This window comes from Carcharodon carcharias, chromosome 8, assembly GCF_017639515.1.
Source record: "Carcharodon carcharias isolate sCarCar2 chromosome 8, sCarCar2.pri, whole genome shotgun sequence".
Classification (NCBI taxonomy): domain Eukaryota; kingdom Metazoa; phylum Chordata; class Chondrichthyes; order Lamniformes; family Lamnidae; genus Carcharodon; species Carcharodon carcharias.
This window is the reverse complement of record NC_054474.1, coordinates 138,651,321-138,672,674: the sequence shown is the minus strand read 5'-3', so window position 1 is coordinate 138,672,674 and position 21,354 is coordinate 138,651,321. Positions and strand designations below refer to the sequence as shown.

Below are 21,354 nucleotides of genomic sequence, written 5' to 3'. Positions count from 1 at the left end.
TGGTTGATGGTGTTTACAGTCAACTAGGGGGTGTGCCAGAGAGGTGGGGTTTTTTGTAGGGAGAGAGGTGTGTTCCAGTAGGGACCACAGGATTTCAGACGAAATCCTACTTCAGTACGAGTACTCCATTAGCTGTCAGCTGGTGGTGTTCTTTAAAGAGAATGCTTTCCCTGCAACTATCAGGAGGTTCAATATGTATTAGCACAGGAAGCCACTCAAGCTATGTTGGTCTCAACATCCTATTATCTTGGGGCTACCTGTGCCCATGGGCATGAAGCCTGAAAGACAAGAGTGGTTGCTTGTTATGACCATTATCACCAGCCTGATAAAACACACGTGTGGGCTGAACCAACATGTAGTGTGTTCCCTGGACTACATTGCCAACATTCCAGAGAAGCTGAAACTGAGGGAGGGGATTTGGAAACTTTTGGAAGGGCGGTCTCCAATAAGGGTGAGACTGGTGAAGTCAGATAGCCAGGCTGTGACTTTTCAAGATAAGCAACAATTTTTTTCTTTAAATCGTGACTGGTAAAATTAAGTTTAACCTACAAGAAGGATGAATCATACATAACCTTATTTTGATATTACAACAAATTCACAACAACCGAATAAGTTTTGCTGTCAGAACAGTGTTCTGTTCATTCATATATGTAACGTAAATGAATTTGATTGTTTTATAATTGATCTCGTCTCACTGATCTCAGTTCATTTTCCAAATAAATAGGAAAAATGCTTGAGAAATTGAAGTATCTAGTATGAACAAACAGAAGTCTTATTATTATGTACCCAAGGCACACAATCATCTAATTAAATATCAAGCAATAAAAGTACTGACAAGATCACAATGGATGCAGGAATAAAAACAAAGTGCTGGAAAACTCAGCAGATTTGGCAGCCTCAGGAAAGAGAAAGAATTAACGTTTCGAGTCCAATATGACTCTTCTTTGCAACAGTGCACGCAGGGTCCACTTACTGAAACAATTGGCGAAGTCGAATCAGAGAAAATATCTAGTACAGGTCTAAAGTTTGTAACAGAAGTCAATCCAGGTTTCCATAGTATGAATAAAAGCAAAATACTGTGGATGCTGGAAATCTGAAATAAAAACAAAATGGTGGAAAATCTCAGCAGGTCTGACAGCAACTTTGAAGCGAGAAACAGTTAATGTTGAATCCAATATGACTCTTCTTCAGAATTGGAGAGGGGTAGGAATGTGATGGGTTTATGCTGTTGAAAAAGGAAGGGGGGCAGATGGAGCAAACCAGAAGGTCAGGGATAGGTTGGCGGGCAGGAGAGATTAAATGACAAAGATGCTATTGAACAAAAGACAAAGGGAGTAGTAATAATAGTATTAAAGTAGTAATAAAGATCAGCACTGCTTGAAAGCAAAAAGTTGTGGTCTAGAGTGGGTGTTAATAGCAGAATAAAAGTCAGCACTGCCTGAAAGCAAAATAACAATGTGTTAATGGCAGAAAAAAGTTCAACAATTTCAGACCACAAACTCTATCCTCTGTTATGAATTCCCCCCCTGCCACCGCCCCCCAGGTGCCAGTTCTGTATCTTGTTCTCATGTTTTGCTTTCAGACAGTGAACCTTATTCTGCTACTGACATCAAGACAGCATCTGACTGTGTGTCCTGAAGGAGTCCTAGCAAAACTGGAGCCGATAGGAATCTGGGGGAAAAACACTCTGCTGATTAGAGTCACACCTAACACAAAGGGAGATGTTTGTGGGTGTGGGAGGTCAATCATCTCAGTTCCAGGATATCACTGCAGGAGTTCCTCAGAGTAGTGTCTTCGGCCCAATCATTTTCAGCTGCTTCATCAATGACCTTCCTTCCATCATAAGGTCAGATGATTGCACAATGTTCAGCACCATTCATGACACCTCAGACACTGAAGTAGTCCATGTCCAAATGCAGCAAGACCTGGGCAGAATCCTGACTTGAACTAACAAGCGACAAGTAACATTTGTGACACACAAGTGCCAGACAATGACCAACTGTGGAGTTGTATAGAACCTTGGTGAGGCCACAGCTGGAGTACTGTGTGCAGTTCTGGTCGCCACATTATTGGAAGGATGTGATTGCACTGGATGGGGTGCAGAGGAGATTCACAGGATGTTGCTTGGGATGAAACATTTACGTTATTAAGAGAGGTTGGAGAGGCTTGGGTTGTTTTCATTGGAGCAGAGAAGACTGAGGGGGCGACCTGATCGGGGTGTACAAAATTATGAGGGGCACGGACATGGTGGATAGGGAGCGGTTGTTCCCCTTAGTTGAAGAGTCAGTCACAAGGGGTCATAAGTTCAAGGTGAGGGGCAGGAGGTTTAGTGGGGGATGTGAGGAAAAACTTTTTTACCCAGAGGGTGGTGATGGTCTGGAATGCGTTGCCTGGGAGGGTGGTGGAGGCAGGTTGCCTCATATCCTTTAAAAAGTACTTGAATGAGCACTTGGCACATCATAACATTCAAGGCTACGGGCCAAGTGCTGGTAAATGGGTTTAGGTAGGTAGGTCAGGTGTTTCTCACGTGTCGGTGCAGACTCGATGGGCCAAAGGGCCTCTTCTGCACTGTGATTCTGATTTTGTGAACTCCAACAAGAGAGAATCTAACCATCGCCATTGATATTCAATGGAATTATCATCACAGAATCCCAAACCAGCAACATCCTAGAGGTTACCATTGACCAGAAACTGAACTGTGTTAAATGTTGGAATTCCATACCAAATATAAGCGATTTGAGGCCCAGAGGAAAAGTAACTTTTAAGAATAGTTTAGATAGGTGAGGGAGATGAATCTACAGGGGCCGAGGGGATGGGGCATTGGCCTACCAGATGGGATTGTATCTGGTAGGGCTGAACAGCCTGTTTCTGTTTCATAATTTCTGAGACACACCATTGTGGGCATATAAGGACTCCAGTGCTTCAATAAGAATGCCCACCACTACTTTCCAAAGGCAACTAGGAACAGAGAATAAAAGCAGCCTTCTCAGGATTAAACATAGGACATAAGCAAATTAATAAAAAATTATCTTAGATTCAAATACCTAGAATTATCGCACGCCACAATGTCAAAATAAAAAGCTAACATCCATGCACTTCACACTGCTAATGAAGACTGACCTGGCAATATTTTGATGAAGTATTCCATTCTATTTTTATCAGGGTATGATTCCAACTTGCACCTTATCCTTCTAGCTATTTTCCTTTAGAGAGCCCAAGATGGTGTCAATTGGCTACTCAGCCAGAGGAAACATCACAGCAAAGCAGATTCTATTTACACTCTGTATACACACATACTAGGTAAGTGAGCAGATAGTGAGAAGAGCAAGAATTTTGCCTGAATGTATATCCCCCTTGATAATGGTTGATAATGGAGTGCTAATACCAATTCCAGTCTCCATTTTAACAAGGCAAGTGTAGGTGGTGCAAAAAGGATTGACAAAGGATGATACCAAAACTGAGAATAATCAGAATAATCAACATACCGAACAGTTAGGCTCCTTATCTGCAGAAAAGAGGCCAAGAGGTGATCTTTAAAATTAGAAAAGGGCACAATATGTTAGATGTAGAGATGCATGTGCTTGCGGGAGAATCCAATACTAGAGGCAATAAACATGATAATCACCAAACAAATCCAGTAAGGAATTCAAGAGAAACTTAATTACGCAAGGAGTGGTTAGAATGTGGAACTTGATACCAAACAAAAATTGCTGGAAAAACTCAGGTCTGACAGCATTTGTGGAGAGAGAGACATAGTTAACGTTTCGAGCTCTGATGACTTTTCTTCAGAACTCTTGATACCAAGCAACGTCGCTTGGGCACGTAGAATGGATGTGTTTAAGGGGAAGCTAGGTAAAAACTTGAGGGAGAAATAACTAGAAGGGTATGTTGAGCAAATAAGATGAAGGAACATGGAGTCTGTGTGGAGGATAAAGTTGTCAGACCAAGTGCCCTTTTTCTACACTGTAATGATTAGGTAATGTAATTGTGGCATTCTTCCTTTCTCCCACTCAAATACCTTATATGAGATCAACTAATTCAGCACCAAGCAAACTTAGCATGGTCTGTATAGTACATCACCACACTGGCTGATGCATTTACCCAGTAAAATCATTCAGAAAGCCACATAGTGCAATGGTGTAGCAATGTCAATGCCAGAATGAAAGCTTCAAAGGAAAGCCCCTCCCTTACCAGTTAGAAGGTATCTTTGACGATAGAGCTTTTGATGGGAGTTGAAACTGAAGTGGTCTACAAGCTGATCAAAATAGAGCTCCTTGAAATGTGGCTCTGGAACTGTTACTCTAGTCACAATGTCTGTGAAACTTATTCCTTTGTCACTGATGCTAATGATTGTATCATCAACTTCAGATTCATTATCGACATCAGTATTGGTGTCTTTGGTGCTGGTGACCATTTCGTTGGTGTTAATGCTTGGGGTGCTGGACACAGTGTCTATATCTGTGATACTGATGTCTGGAGCTCTGGTGACAGGGTCCGCATCCATTAAAATGATGCCTGGGGTGCTGGTGCCGATTTCTGTGATGCCGATGTGTCGTGTAGTTGCGCCAGTGACAATATCCTGGGCACTGATGTCTGGGGCTTTGGTGACAATATCCGAATCCTTCATACTGAAGCTGGTTACCATATCTTGGATGCTTGTGGTTTTCATGATGTTGCCTGTATCCATGATGCTGGTACCTGTGGCATTGCTGTTGGTGACTATACCCTGGAGGCTGGGGCCTGGGGCTTTGGTGATGGTGTCTGTTTTGATGCTGTTGCCTGAGGCACTAGTAACATTGTCTGTACTTTTGACACTAGTGCCTGGGACACTGGTGCCTGCACCCTTGGTGCTGGTGTCAATAATTTGAATAGCCACTGGAAGCTCACGCTCCTGCTGAAGGGCGGTCGAGTTGCGATCAACTTCCTTGATCACAAGGAACACTTGCGGGGCATTCGACACATTGCCACTGGAGGCTTTGGCGACAGGAGGCAACAAGGAGTGAGGTTTGGTGTCATTCCCGAACACGGGTTTGGATTTCGACTTTTTGACCGGCGGGGCGAATTTCTGCTTTCGGGAAGGGGTCTGGGGCTTGGGTTTCTCCGGCTCCCCTTCCTCCGTGTGCTGCTTCTGCCTTTTCTTCTTGGGACCGCCCTGCTCCTGAAGATGCTGCCGCTCCGGCTCGGGCTGGCTCTCCAGCATCAGCAGCACCGAGGTCGAGGCTTCGCTCGCCTGGGCAGCCGGCGGCGCGGTGCTGGGGGACAGCTCCTCGATGGTCAGCTGGGTGGACGCGGTGGCCGTGCTGCTCTCATTCTCGGAGCTGGACTCGGGCACCTTCATCACGATGGTCTCCTCCATCAGGGTGGGCAGCTGCGTGGTCGCCGGCTCCGGGGTGCCGGGCGTCGCCGTGCCCGAAGATATCTTGATGAGGTAGGGGTGCCAGGCCGGCTCTGTGGAGCCCTGCGGGGAGCCGGTGACGTTCTCCAGCGTCTCCTCCATGTCGATCTCGATTCTGAGCGGCGGCGCCGAGCTGGTGGTGAGGCCGGTCGTCGTCGTCGTCATCGTCGTCCGGCCACTTTTCTCCTCCTTCTCCTCGTCATCCAGCTCGACGAGCAGCGACCGCGTGCTGTTGTCCTCTTCGGTGGCCTGCGCGGCTGACAGCGCCTCCTCGCCAGCCGGGCTGGTCACCGCCCCGGGCGGCACGACCCGCTGACTGGACGGCGCGGTGAGCCATAACACCAAGAGCAAACTGAACGGCCCGCTCCACTTCATGGCCGCAGGCGCCATGTCCAAGCGGTCGCGCGTGACATCCCACCGCCACGTGACCAACCGTCAGCCCATTGTTGACACGCCTTTGGAACGCGCGTGCGCACCACCACCGCCGTCGTCGCGGCTCGGCTCCTGCCGGCACAGTCGCGGGCGCCGGCTGCTGGGGCTGCGCAGGAGGCTAAGCCCGAACCGGCACAACGACGGCCGGCGGCTGCTGCGCCAGAGGCTCAGCTCGAGCCGGCACAGTGACGGGCTCCGGTTGCTGCAGCTGCGCATTGGAAGCGCCTGTGTGAGGAGCAACAGGCCTAATCTTATCTTCATCTCTTCCGATAGTCAGAGACCGGACACCCCGAAAGATTCCCGCGGGACCTCTTGGAAGTCTCGAAATAAGCACATCCCCGGTATTCACGCGGCAGGTTTAACTCGGCCCAGATTGCTCTTTGGCCAGAACCACAGCGACATGGGCATTTTGGCCTTAATTACCCTGGTTTTGACACGGATTTACTTCGAGTTTTTCCTCAGCAGCCAAAAAGCCGGAGTAACTCTAAGTAAATCAGCTGCAGTGTCAAAGCACTCGAGAACCCGCCGCAATGTTCACCCTATTCCGCAATCCCGACAATGTTCACCCTATTCCGCAATCCCGACAATGTTCACCCTATACAAAAACAGAATTACCTGGAAAAACTCAGCAGGTCTGGCAGCATCGGCGGAGAAGAAAAGAGTTGACGTTTCGAGTCAACTAGTTCTGTCGAAGGGTCATGAGGACTCGAAACGTCAACTCTTTTCTTCTCCGCCGATGCTGCCAGACCTGCTGAGTTTTTCCAGGTAATTCTGTTTTTGTTTTGGATTTCCAGCATCCGCAGTTTTTTTGTTTTTATCTCAATGTTCACCCTATTCCGCAATCCCGACAGCGCTCACCCCTCCCCGCCCCCCGACAGCGCTCACCCCTCCCCCCGACAGCGCTCACCCCTCCCCGCCCCCCCGACAGCGCTCACCCCTCCCCGCCCCCCGACAGCGCTCACCCCTCCCCCCGACAGCGCTCACCCCTCCCCGCCCCCCCGACAGCGCTCACCCTCCCCCCCCCGACAGGGCTCACCCACCCAGCGCTCACCACCCCCCCCACACACCCCGACAGTGTTCATCCTTTCTCCCCCACCCCCGACAGCGCTCACCCCTTCCACCCCCCCGACAGCGCTCACCCCTTCTCCCCCCCCGACAGCGCTCACCCCTTCTCCCCCCCGACAGCGCTCACCCCTTCTCCCCTCCGACAGCGCTTACCCCTTCCCCCCACCCCGACAGCGCTCACCCCTTCTCCCCCCCCGACAGCGCTCACTCCTTCTCCACCCCCGACAGCGCTCACTCCTTCTCCACCCCCGTCAGCACTCACCCCTTCTCCCCTCCGACAGCGCTTACCCCTTCTCCCCACCCGACAGCGCTCACCCCTTCTCCCCCCCGACAGCGCTCACCCCTTCCCCCCACCCCGACAGCGCTCACCCCTTCTCCACCCCCCCGACAGCGCTCACCCCTTCTCCACCCCCCCCGACAGCGCTCACCCCTTCTCCATCCCCCCCGACAGCGCTCACCCCTTCTCCACCCCCCCGACAGCGCTCACCCCTTCTCCACCCCCCCGACAGCGCTCACCCCTTCTCCACCCCCCCGACAGCGCTCACCCCTTCTCCACCCCCCCGACAGCGCTCACCCCTTCTCCACCCCCCCGACAGCGTTCACCCCTTCTCCACCCCCCCGACAGCGCTCACCCCTTCTCCACCCCCCCGACAGCGCTCACCCCTTCTCCACCCCCCCGACAGCGCTCACCCCTTCTCCACCCCCCCCGACAGCGCTCACCCCTTCTCCACCCCCCCCGACAGCGCTCACCCCTTCTCCACCCCCCCGACAGCGCTCACCCCTTCTCCACCCCCCCGACAGCGCTCACCCCTTCTCCACCCCCCCGACAGCGCTCACCCCTTCTCCACCCCCCCGACAGCGCTCACCCCTTCTCCACCCCCCCGACAGCGCTCACCCCTTCTCCACCCCCCCGACAGCGCTCACCCCTTCTCCACCCCCCCGACAGCGCTCACCCCTTCTCCACCCCCCCGACAGCGCTCACCCCTTCTCCACCCCCCCGACAGCGCTCACCCCTTCTCCACCCCCCCGACAGCGCTCACCCCTTCTCCACCCCCCCGACAGCGCTCACCCCTTCTCCACCCCCCCGACAGCGCTCACCCCTTCTCCACCCCCCCGACAGCGCTCACCCCTTCTCCCCCCCCGACAGCGCTCACCCCTTCTCCCCCCCCGACAGCGCTCACCCCTTCTCCCCCCCCGACAGCGCTCACCCCTTCCCCCCCCCGACAGCGCTCACCCCTTCCCCCCCACCAACAGCGCTCACCCCTTTCCCTCCCCTCTGACAGTGCTCACCGCCCACCCCACATTCCTTCAACAATGCTCACCACCCCCCGACAGTGCTCACCCCCACACCCTCCCGGCTTTGATCTGCCCCCATAACCATGCTCAACGCCACTACCCCCCCCCCCCCCCAACCACCATCACCACCAAAATATACCCCAGATTCTGTGCTCCTTTGATCATTGCTTCTGCATTGAAGAGGACTGGTGATGAACAACACCGCTACAATGTTCCAGTGAAGCTCATCGCAAACTGGAGGAACAACACCCCATCTTCCGACAAGGCACTTTACAGCCTTAACATTGAGTTCAACAACTTCAGATCATGAACTCTCTCCTCCATCCCCACTCCTTTTCAGATCCCCTTTTAAAAATAATTTATAATTTTAAAAAATATATTTTTCTGTTCCCATCTATTTCTATTATTTTTAATTTTATTTCCATCCATTATTTTATCTCCACCTTTTAGCCCATTTCGATCCCTTCCCCCACCCCACCCCCACTAGGGCCATCTGTCACTTGCTCGTCCTGCTTTCTACCCTTAATGTACCCTTAGCACATTCCATAGCTAATATCACCACCGTCAACACTCCTTTGTCCTATTGTCTATGACATCTTTGGCAATCTCTTCTTTGCCTCCACCTATCACTGGCCCTCTATCCAGCTCTATCTGTCCCACCCCCCTCAACCAGCTTATATTTCACTAATTTCTATTTTTCTTTAGTACTGATGAAGAGTCATCCGGACTCGAAGCGTTAACTGTATCCTCTCCGCAGATGCTGTCGGACCTGCTGAGTTTTTCCAGCTATTTTTGTTCTTGTTTTTTTGTTTCAGATTTCCAGCATCCACAGTATTTTGCTTTTACCGTTGTCAAACTCCCCTTCCAATTACGCTCCGCTTTGTTTACTCTCACTGTTGCTGCAGGTTCCGTGTACTGATTTTTATGAGTCATCCATCTCTGGTCTACCCCAGTGTCTTTCAGCATTGTCAAAAGCTTAATCCAGTCAACCTGATTGAATGCCTTTTCAAAATGTACAAAATAAAAATATTATTCCTGTCCAATCTCTGAACTGTGTTCACTCAATAATTTCATAATGCTGATTGCTTCTCGATAAGACCATAAGACATAGGAGCAGAAATTAGGCCGTTCGGCACATCAAGTCTGCTCCGCCATTCAATCATGGCTGCTAAGTTTCTCAACCCCATTCTCTTGCTCTTCCTGGGATTCAAACTGATTATCTCCAATGCAGTTCTGTGCCCTCCCACCTTTGTTACAGCTCTCAACACAACCTTCAACGCATGGGCAATCAGAATAATTGTTCGAAAGTCAGAACATCAGCATGCCTTGCCTTCTTTCTTGGGTTGAGCATCATTGTCTGCATGAGGTCCTTTGGCCATTCTCCTGATAAGTAAATATCTTTGCACAACTTAGTTAACATTGATGTTGTTAGTTCCCATGTTGTTAGTCAATTCTGTAGGTATTTCATCTATTCCAGCTGCTTTTCCAGCTTTTACCTCATTTATTGCTGATCTTATCTCCCTCTCTAATATTCCTGGTCTAATGAAATCGATGTCAACGTTACTCTCTTCTAGCTCAATTATTTCAGGTTTTTCATTTTTTTGCAAATGGTTCTTCAGTATGCTTCTTCCATCTTTTATCTGGGTTTCTTAACACATTCCTTACTCCATATTATCGTTTTCAGTCCTTTATGCTGAGTGCCACTTATCTCCTTTGCTTTTGCATAAGGTCCGCCCTTCCTTGTCAATCCAATTCTTCGAGTATATCACACTGCTCTTTTAACAATTGTTTTTGTGCCTTTTCCATTTTTCTTAACTTACCGCCTTCACTATTGATATTCTTTCATTGTCTCCTTTCTTCTACTTTTGAAACATGGCAGTCATAACCCACGGTTTCTTGATCGTTTTTCCTCTTAAAAGTCCAAGGCTGTTTGCCATTCCTTCTTGACAGATTCTTTAGTCTGTGTCCATTACATACGAGCATGTGAATTAGGAGCGCGAGTAGGCCACTTGGCCCCTTGACCCTGCTGCACTGCCATTCAATAAAATCAAGGCAGATCTGATTGTAACCTCAACTTCACATTCCTGATGACACAAAGATAGGTAGGAAAGTAAGTTGTGAAAAGGGCATAAAGTGGCTACAAAGGGATAACCTGTCACCCCCTTGCTTATCAAGAATCGATTTAGCTCTACCTCAAAAATATTCAAAGAGTCTGCTTCCACTGCTTTTTGAGGAAGAGAGTTCCAAAGGCTCACGACCCTCAGAGTAAAAAAACTCTCCTCATCTCGATCTTAAATGGGCAATCCCTTATTTTTAAACAGTGACCCCTGGTTCTAGATGCTTTCCACATCCACCCTGTGAAGACCCCTCAGGATCTTATATGTTTCAATCAAGTCATCTTTTACTCTTCTAAACTCCAGCGGATACAAGTCTAGACTATCCAACCTTTCCTCAAGACAACCCTCCCATTCCAGGAATTAGTCTAGTAAACCTTCTCTGAACTGCTTCCAATGCATTTGCATCCTTCCTTAAACAAGGAGACCAGTACTGTGCACAATATTCCAGATGTGATTTCACCAATGCCTGGTATAACTGAAGCTTAACCTCTCTATTCTTGTATTCAATTCCCCTTGCAATAAACAATAACATTCTATTAGCTTTCCTAATTACTTGCTGTACCTGCATTCTAACTTTTTGTGATTCGTGCACTAGGAAACCCAGATCCCTCTGCACCTCAGAGCTCTGCAATCTCTCATCATTAAGATAATATACTTTTTTTTATTCTTCTTGCCAAAATGGACAATTTCACATTTTCCCACATTATACTCCATTTGCCAAATCTTAGCCCACTCACTTAACCTATCTCTATCCCTTTGTAGCCACTTTATGCCCTTTTCACAACTTACTTTCCTACCTATCTTTGTGTCATCAGCAAATTTACCAAACATTCCTTTGGTCCCTTCATCCATGTCACTTATATAAATTGTAAACATTTGAGACCGCTGCACTGACCCCTATGGCACACCACTCGTTACATCTTTCCCAGCAGAAGATGACTCATTTATGCCTACTCTGTTTCCTGTTAGTTTGCCAATCTTCTAAGCATGTCAATATGTTACCCCCTACACCATGACTTTTTATTTTCCTCAATAACCTTTGATATGACGCCTTTATCAAATGCCTTCTGGAAATCTAAGTACAGCACATCCACCTTTATTGACGGCACATGTTACTTATTATTCATGTTGGTGGTATCCTTGTCTTTTCTATCTAGTGGTTTGTTTACTTCATTTACAAATTCTTCATTTACTCGTTTCGATCTCTCTAGGTTCCACTATTTTCTGCATTTTCCACCTTGGATCTTCTTCAGCCGGAGTACCGTTCCATTTTCACAAGTTTATGATCTGAGTCTGTGTCAGCTCCCAGCTGAGCCTTCGAGTTCTTAACATTATTCCAGTATCTTTGTCTTACCATTATATAATCTAGTTGAAATCTTCCTGTATCGCCAAACATTTCCCAAATATATTGTCCACTTTTATGATGCCAATATCGTTTATTTGTTATCATGAGTCCTGCTCTTCTACGAACATCTACTGGTTTCTGGCCTTGCGCATTCCTTTTTCCAAGACCATATGGTCCTACTTCTTTGTCACCTCTTCCTTCTCCAACTATGCTATTCCATCTCCCATAACAATTACATAGCTCTCCCCACTCTCCTGTTCGATTAGTCTTTCAATTCTATTATGCATTTGTTACGACACAGTGGATGATAAATGCTAAGCTGCTCAAATCCCAGAGGGAAACTTGACACAGCTGCCACAACTGTTTTGCAATTTGTATTTTTATTTTGAGATGCGTGCCTTGAATTCAGCAGTAATAAGTCCACCGAGTCTTAGAGATTTTTCACAAAACTAAATTAAATATTTATTGATAAAAGAAAAGATGTTAAGCACATACATAGGTCTACAAATTACTTCTATGATAACTCCTAGCTCCCCTAATTAGTCTGACTCCCAGTTACACCTCTCTTAAGGCAACAGTAAAACAAAATTAGATTTTAACAGACCCAGGCAAAGCACTCAATACCCTGGGCAGTGACATTCAAAGTGAGTTTTCTTAGCTTTAGTTCCTGGAGACAGCAGATTGGTACATAGAGGCTGGAAGCTTTTCACAGTTAAATCTTAGAATTCCTTCCTCCTTACACAAAACTTCATCTCCTTTGTACATGTTTCTCCCTTTTACGTGTTTTTGCAATTTTACTTTTTCCATAATATAAATCTTTCATAGTACTTATTATCAGTAACTTTTGGGTAAAATATACACTCTGTTTGGCTTAGCGTCTTTTGGCTAGGTGTAACAGCTTACCATCTTTTTGAAATTCACGACACTGGTTTATCTAAAAATGCAAATATTCTTCACACCTCACATACTAAAACTTCAAGCGTGTTTACGTATTTAGCATTTCAAATGTAGCTCCCCTTTGATCACTCAAAAGCTCCAGGCTAGCTGTCTCTATTCAATTAAATCCCCTAATTCAATTAAATCCCCCATACACACTGAGAAACTAACCTACCTCTAAAATAAATCACACTAATATTATGAAAATTATTATAGATTCATGACAACATTTCATCAACCTCTTCAGCTGGGTGTTTGCTTGTGGGCGTGCATACTTGAATGATAATATCCACTGGTTTCCTCTTTAGTTTCACTAACATCAGTTTATCTGAATCGGATTTCACCTCACTCTCACATTTTGCAGCTTCTCTGCCTAGCATTATTGCTACTCCCTGTTCAGACATGTGAGTTCTATTACCGGTATCACTGTAGCCTAGTACCATCTGTCCAATGGTTGAGTTGTTGACGACTAAACCAACAACACAGTGGAAGGCAATAGCAAACCACCACTGAAAATAGCCAATAAAACAGCTCAAGATGGCATCAGCACAAATAAACGCCAATGGCGTAGATGAGAACCGCTGTCAAAGGACAGATGAGGTCACACTTGGCAAGTGAGGAACTGAGGCCTCCCAAGTCACCATCCAGAGAAATCCTCATATAAAAAATGCCTTACCAGGGATAAAAGAGAAGCCATCAAGGCATTAGCGTATCTATGTGCCAATGCTTCATTGACTTGGATGCCATCAGGAGTAGAAACAGGGTTGTGTAAGGTGATTGACAGCAGAGGAGCAGAACTTTTCTAATGTGTCATGCAGATAAGTCAATAAACTTGAAGAGGTTTCTTTGGAAATTAGGTATATATAAGGTGGTGTTTTTTACATTAAAGTCCTCAGCTTTCACCCCAAGGTCTTATCCTTGGTTTAATCTTTCTTCTTTATAGTTCATGTAGTAGCTTTTGTAATAAAAGAAGTGCAGAAGTTTTTATTTTGAATATATAGAAAAGGTGTCTTGTCAAAATCAGAAAGTCCATCTCTGATGTTAAAATTGCATGGTTATTCCAGCTAAATATGGGCTGATATAAAGGTGCCACTTAGATTTCCAAGTTCCTTGAAATCAATAGAGGTGTTATTTAAGTCAGCCAGCCCAGAAACAACTGCTAAAGCAGAAGTTAAGTTTACACAGGAGCAGGGAACCCAAGAGAAACTGATAGCATTTCTATGAAGTGAGGCTTATTACTGTGATATCTCAGAAGGTTAATGTCATTGTTCCAGAGGAAGGCAAAGGAACCAGTTCATCACCAGCTTCCAAGGCCAACACCATACAATTTCTGGTAACATTGCTAAATATAAGCAAATGGTCTTCAAAATATCATTAGAATGACTATATAATGATGCTAACTTACCTAAGGAGTTTAATCTTAAATTGGTCTAAAAAATTAAATCAATTTCAAACATTTATCTCAACTGTAATTTTCTAACCAGCAAGCAGTTGATTATTGTGATATAGAATTATAGAAAGTTTATGGTACAGAAAGAGGCCACTTGGCCCATCATGACTGTGCCAAATGAAAATCGAGCCACCCAACCTAATCCCACTTTCCAGCATTTAATCCGTAGTCCTGCAGGTTATGGCACTTGAGATGCATATCTAGACACCTTTTGAATGAGTTCAGAGTTTCTGCCTCAATCACCCTTTCAGGCAGAGAGTTCCAGATCCCTACTACCCTCTGGGTGAAAAGATTTTTCATCACCCCTCTAATATTTCCACGTATCTCTTTGAATCTATGCCCCCTTGTCACTGGCCTCTCTGCTAAAGTAAATGGGCCCTTCTCATCCACTCTATCCAGGCCTCTCTCAATTTTGTACATCTCAATCAAATCTTCCCTCAGCTTCCTCTGTTCCAAGGAGAACAACCCCAGCCTATCCAATTTTTTACTCATATCTAGATTTTTCAGGTCCTGGTAATATACTCGTTGATCTCCTCTGTACCCTCTCTAGTGCAATTATATCCTTTTTGTAATGAGGTGACCAGAACTGTACACAGCACTCAAGCTGTGGCCTAACTAATGATTTGTACAGTTCCAGCATAACCTCCCTGCTCTTATATTCTATACCTCAGCTAATAAAGGAAAGGGGTTCCGCAGGGCTTAATAACCACCTTATCGACCTGTCCTGCTACCTTCAGGGATCTGTGGACATTCACTCCAAGATCCCTCACTTCCTCTACACCTCTCAATATTCTTCCATTCTTTGTGTATTCCATTGTTTTATTTGACCTCCCCAGGTGCATCACCTCACACTTCTCCTGGTTGAATTCCATTTGCCACTTTTATACGCATCTGACCAGACCATTGATATCTTTCTGCAGTCTACAGCTATCCTCCTCACTATCAACCATACCGGCAATTTTTATGTCATCTGCAAACTTCTTTATCATGCCCCCTACATTTATGCCAAATCATTAACATATACCACAAAAAGCAAGGGACCTAACACTGAATTCTGCAGAACCCCACTGGAAACAGCCTTCCAGTTGCAAAAACACTTGTCAACAATTACCCTTTGTTTCCTGTTGCTGAGCCAGTTTTGTCTCCATTTTTTGCTACGTTCCCCTGGATCCTATTGGCTTTTTATTTTTTAACAAGTCTGCCATGTTGGACCTTGTCAAAAGCCTTGCTAAAATCCATATAGACCACACCAACTGCAATACCCTCATCAATCCTCCTTCCTCAAAAAAATTCATTCGAGCTAATCAGACACAATATTCCCTTAACAAATACATGCTGATTATCCTTGTTCTGATGAAGAGTCATATGGACTCAACGTTAACTGTGTTCCTCTCCGCAGATGCTGTCAGACCTGAGTTTTTCCAGCTATTTTTGTTTTTGTTTCAGATTTCTAGCATCTGCAGTATTTTGTTTTTGTTCTTGATTAATCTGTACCTTTCTAAGTGACAGTTTATCTTGTCTTTCAGAATTGATTCCAATAATCTTTCCAATACCGAACTTAGACTGACTGGCCTGTAATTATTTGGTCCATCCCTTGCTCCCTTCTAAAACAAAGTTACAACATTAGCAGTCCTTCAATCCTCAGGCACCGCACCTATATCCAGAGAGAATTGGAAAATGATGGTCAGACCTTCCACTGTTTCCTCCCTAGCTTCTTTTAACAGCCTGTGGAATGTCTGATCCAGCTCTGGTGATTTAACCACTTTCAAGGATGGTAATTCCATTAATACATCCTCTCTCCCTGTGTTTATCACATCTAATACGTCATACTCCTCCTTAACTGTAATATCTGCATCATTTTCCTCTTTTGTAAAGACAGACACAAAGTATTAATTAAGAACCAAACCAACATCCTGTGCCTCTATGTCAAGCTTACCTTTTTGCTCATTTATGGGCCCTACTCTTTCCTTAGCTATCCGCTCACTCTTAATGAATTGATAAAACATCTTTGGGTTCACCTTGATTTCGCTTGTCAATATTTTTTCATGCCCTCTCTTTGCTTTCCTAATTTCCTTTTTGATTTCGCTCCTCCACTTTCTATACTCCTCTCAGCTTTCTGTAGTATTGAGTTCTCAGTGTCGGACATAAGCTTTCCTTTTCTGACTTCTCTTACCCTGTAAGCTCCTTGTCATCCAGGCGGCTCCAATTTTAGCCATCCCACCCTTTTTCTTTCCTATTTACTCTGAACCCCCTGAATCACCCCTTTGAATGCCTTCCACTGCTCTGACACCAATTTACCTTCAAGGAGCTGTTTCCAGTCCACTTTACTAAATCACTCCTCAAGCTTGGTAAAATTGGCCTTGCCCCAATTTAGAACTCTAACTCCTGTATATTTTTCCATAATCATGTTAAAACTAACTGAATTATGATCACTACCACCAAAATGGTCTCCTACTGTCACTCCTTCCACCTGCCCAGCTTCATTTACAAAAATTTAGTCCAGAATTGCACCCTCTGTTGTTGGACTTGCTGCATACTGGCCAAAGAAGTTCTCTTGGATGCACCCTAAGAATTCTGCTCCCTCAATTCCTTTCACACTAAGACTATCCCAGTTAATATTGGGAAGGTTAAAATCCCCTACTATTACTGCCCTATTGTTTTTGCACTTCTTAGATATTTGCCTACGTATTTGCTCTTCTATTTCCCTCTGACTGTTTGGGGATCTATAGTATACTCCCAGTAGTGTGACTGCCCCTTTTCTTAGCTCAATCCATATGGCTTCATTTGATGATCCTTCTAATATATCATCCCCAATCACAGCCACGATTGTTTCTTTGACCAAAATTGCCACACCCCCCAACAACCTTTTTTATCCCCCTATCTATCTTATCTGAAGACCCTGTAACCAGGAACGTTGAGCTTCCATTCCTGTCTCTCTTTTAGCCATGTTTTTGTAATAGCTATGATATCATACTGCCATGTTTCTATCTGTGCCATCAGCTCGTCTGCTTTATTTGCGATACACCTTGCATTGAAGTATACACTCTAGAGCACTGCCAAACTCTTTTTAAAATTTCCTAACCTTTGTTTCCTTCACCTTCCAGACTCATTCATTAGTTTTCTGCCTTCCATTTTCATTTCTGATTTTGTCCTGATGCATTCTACCCTTGGGTCCCCAAACTAGTTTAAACCCCGCCAACCCAACAGCACTAGCCAAACATCCCACAAGGAACTCAGTTCCGGCTCTGTCCAGATTCCGTCTTGCCCAGAGCCAGTCCTACTGTCCCAAGAATCTAAAGCCCTCCCTCCTGCACAGCTTTCCAGCCATGCATTCATCTATCTTATCCTATTCCTATACTCACTTGCATGTGACACTGGGAGTAATCCAGAGATCACTACTTTTGAGGTCCTGCTTGCTAAATTTCTATCTAGCTCACTAAATTCTGACTGTAGGACCACATCCCTCTTTCTACCTATGTCATTGGTTCTGATGTAGACCATGACTGCTGGCTGTTCACCCTCCCCCCTCAGGGTGTTCTGCAGCTGCCCAGTGGCATCCTTGACCCTGGTACCAGGGAGGCAACACACCATCCTGAAATCACGTTTGTGGCCACAGAAACACCTATCTGCTTCCCAAACTATGGAATCGCCTATCACAATGGCTCTTCCAGTCTTCCTTGCACCCTCCTGTGCAGCTGAGCCACCCTTGGTGCCATGGATTTGGATGTGGCTGCACTCCCCAGCTGAACCATCACTCTCATCAGTATTCAAAACTGAATACTGGTTGGAGAGTGGGATGCACTCGGGGGACTCTTGTATTACCTGCCTGGTCTTTTTTGACTGCCTAGTGGTCACCTATTCCTTCTCTCCCTGCACACTCTTAATCTGTGGAGTGACCGCATTTATAAATGTGCTATCCACATAGTTCTGAGCCTCACAGATGCACCTCAGTGATGCCAGCTGCTGCTCAAAATCCAAAACCCAGAGCTCAAGCTGCTGCAACTGACGACACTTCCTGCACAAATGGTTATCCAGGACATGAGAAGCACCCTGGACATCCAGTACCCAAACTGTCCTTGTAAACTTTATTCTATATTTTGTTAATTGATCCTATCTACCAATTATCTGTAATTCTGAGGCTAATAAATAAGTGATGGTTCATGACTTTGTTGTCGACTTCTTTGATAATTGCTAAAAAAGGGTTAATTCATTCAGTCTCTTCTGTCCCACCAAGGAAATGGGTAAACATTAAGTTGCACATGTCTCTATTACTGAGCAGAACATAAGTAGTAGGGGCAGCAGTAGGCCATTCAGTGCTTTGATCTTGCTCTGCCATCCAGTAAGATCCTACCCGACCTTCTAATTCAGTTGCACTTTGCCATTCTATCCCCAAATTGTTTTATTCCCACAATATCCAAAAATCTGTTGATTTCAATGGTTGAGTATCCATAGTTCCCGTGGTACAGAATTCCAAAGGTTTTCACCCCTTTGAGTGAAGAAATTTCTCCTATCTCAGCCCTAAAAGGCTGAATTCTTATTCTGAGATTGTTCCAGAGCCACACTGGGAGCAGACAAGCACGACAACAATAGAAACAAACAAATTGCCACACCATATCTGTGCCATGGTTTTCTTAAAGGCCTATTCATTCTAAATGCAGATAGATAATCCACACTAATTCACAGCAAATTTGCTAAATGGTTGAATTCTTTTCCAATTTGGATGATTTAAATTCAAAAAATATTTTAACACTTTTCCCCAGGAACTATTTGATGACAGGAAAAGTTTGTACTAGATTTTCAGTCCATAGTTTAATTGTAGCACAAATTCAGCTTCAAGAATGTAACAAATAAAATTTGTTGTTTTACGATGCTGTGTCTAAATATATTTCTTCTGTGATGGCAATTTCAGGAAACAGAGCATTTATTATATAGTCTGCACTGTGTACTATGCTCACAGCTGCCTAATATACTTTCAAACCTATCATGCAGCTGATGACTTACACATCATACGAACCTTTTACAGTAACTCAGATGTTTCAGGGCTCTGTGCCATTGAATATTATGCCTCTGTACAATATAATCAATAATTTTCTCCACTTATCATCCAATCTTATCCATTATCTTGTTGATCAATGCATTCATCAAGATGTACATACTCACTATTCACAGGCTCCAACCCACTTATACTGGAATTGATTAATCAACGTATCATGATCTCCTCCATGGCTCCTCTGTTGGCTGCCTATTAGCCCTACTGTTTTCTTTTCCTTTCCCTTCACTTGAAGCCTTTGTCCCTTCCCCAATACTTCCAGGTCTCTCTCCCTCCCATCCTAATTTCACATGAGCACCTTGCTTCTCTCCATGCTTCATCTGATAGTGCTCTTCTGCTGACTCTTTCTCCTACTGCTATCCGAGCAAGCATGTCTTCTCGATGCAGTTGCATATTTATTCTGCTCCATCTTAAACATCTAGCTGTTATGCCCCTAACTGCCTCATAGCCCATTCCAAGCAAAAAATCCATTTGAATCACCTCCAAGGAGGTCACCTCTCTAATCTCTTCCCCATTACCCTTTTTTCCCCAATGTCTGGTGGTCATCTAGTATTGTTCTTCTAATATTGCCTACAAAAAACTTTTCTTTGTGAATGAAAGTCTTGGCACTTACAACCTGATTGTGGGTAATTATTTTGATGTCTGTTGCCTCACAGGAACCTGGGTCATAGATGCTAAGCCTAAACTACCCCAGATCTAAACCACCCCTTCCCTCATCCAGGAGGCTGCACTAATTCTGTGTCTCACATTGTTGTGTACATTCAACATCTCTCCCCACTCTTTAGGCACCTTTTCCTTGTACAAGCACATTACTTTCATCCATCTCTCCTGCCTTGTAAGATTTTCATTATCTACCACAATGGCAAGCCACACAATTCCCTTGGCTAAATCTCATTCTTTCCTCTTTCAGCAGTTGAGCAATTCATCTTCCTACCTTGATATACCTTGTTCACACTCCTTTAATTTCTCTGTGCTCCATCAACATAAATTCTCCACTCTTCACATAAACTCCCCTATTCATATCTTTTCCAGTCCATCAAGATTTCATGTGGCCTCATTAGCTCTGCGATCTTGATTACTGACAAGAAAGAAATAATTTGCATTTATATAAAATGCAAATTCACCAAGAATTACTTTTGCTGCCACTGTTGTTATGCAAATGCAGCAGTCAACTTGCATGGCAAGAACACAACATCAGCAAGTAAAGTAATCTTTTGGGAGTTTTCAGTTATCTACAATCACTCCCATATCTCCCTCAATATTCACTTCTCCAACATGACTAACTTCACCATCCCACTTTTCCCCCATGACTAGCTATTGTCTGAATCCCAATTCCCCTTGTGTGGCCCCTTACCATCACAACACCATCCCCACTGTTGATTTGATCAACAGCTGTCTTGGTTCTGCCTTCACCATGCAGGCCAAGATGGAGTGACATGGCTGATCCATGTATTTGTGAACCACTGTAACTCTGAAGCATTGGAAGTCAGATTACGACTATTGTGATGGCCCATGTGCTTGTGGGGAAAAAAACTAGTTTATGTTGGGGTGGTGATTCCTTTAAGAACTAGGTTTCTCTGGAAGATGACTTCTTCACCACCAGCGTTACACGTGCCATCAGTTTCCAAGAGGTAATCATGCAGAGAGAGAGATAACTTGCTTTTTGTGATGTTGGAAGCACAACAGACAATTTGTACACAGCAACCTCCCACAAACAGCAATGAGATAATGACCAGAAAATCTGTTTTTGTGATGTTGATTGAGGGATAAATATTGGCCAGGAAAGTGGGATAATAATTCCCGCTCTTCAAATTAGTCAGCTGTGAGATCTTTTACATCCACTGGAGTCTTCATTTTAACAGGATTGTGAATCTTTAAAGGATCAGTTTAAAGGATTGTGAATCTTTGGTATTCTCTACCCCAGAGAATAGTGGATGCTCCATCGGTGAATACATTTAAGGCCGAGATTGACAGATTTTTGGTTTCTTGGGGAAATAAGGGATATGGGGAGTGGGTGGGAAGATGGAGTTGAAGCGCAAAATCAGCCATCATTCTATTGAATAACAGCAGCCTCAATGGGCTGTGTGGTCTGCTCTTGCTCCTGTTTCTTACGTTCTGATGTGCCAGAGGACTGGAGAATTGCAAACATTATACCCTTGTTCAAAAAAGGGTGTAAAGATAAGCCCAGCAACTGTAGGCCAGTCGGGTTAACTTTGGTGATGGGGAAAGTTCTAGAAACAATAATTCAAGACAAAATTATTTTAAGAA

At 44.9% G+C, this 21,354-nt stretch overlaps 1 protein-coding gene across 2 annotated transcripts in view; it reads right to left on the bottom strand.

The window, feature by feature from the left end:
* dpp7 (dipeptidyl-peptidase 7) overlaps positions 1 to 5,835 on the bottom strand; it is a 52,029-nt gene extending 46,194 nt beyond the window's left edge. For both annotated transcript variants that reach the window (XM_041193158.1, XM_041193159.1), the window contains exon 1: positions 4,192 to 5,835. In XM_041193158.1, the coding sequence (XP_041049092.1) occupies positions 4,192 to 5,785 (1,594 nt within the window). In that variant the 5' untranslated portion in view covers positions 5,786 to 5,835. The remainder of the gene's footprint in view (positions 1 to 4,191) is intronic.
* Between the last annotated feature and the right edge of the window lie 15,519 nt (positions 5,836 to 21,354).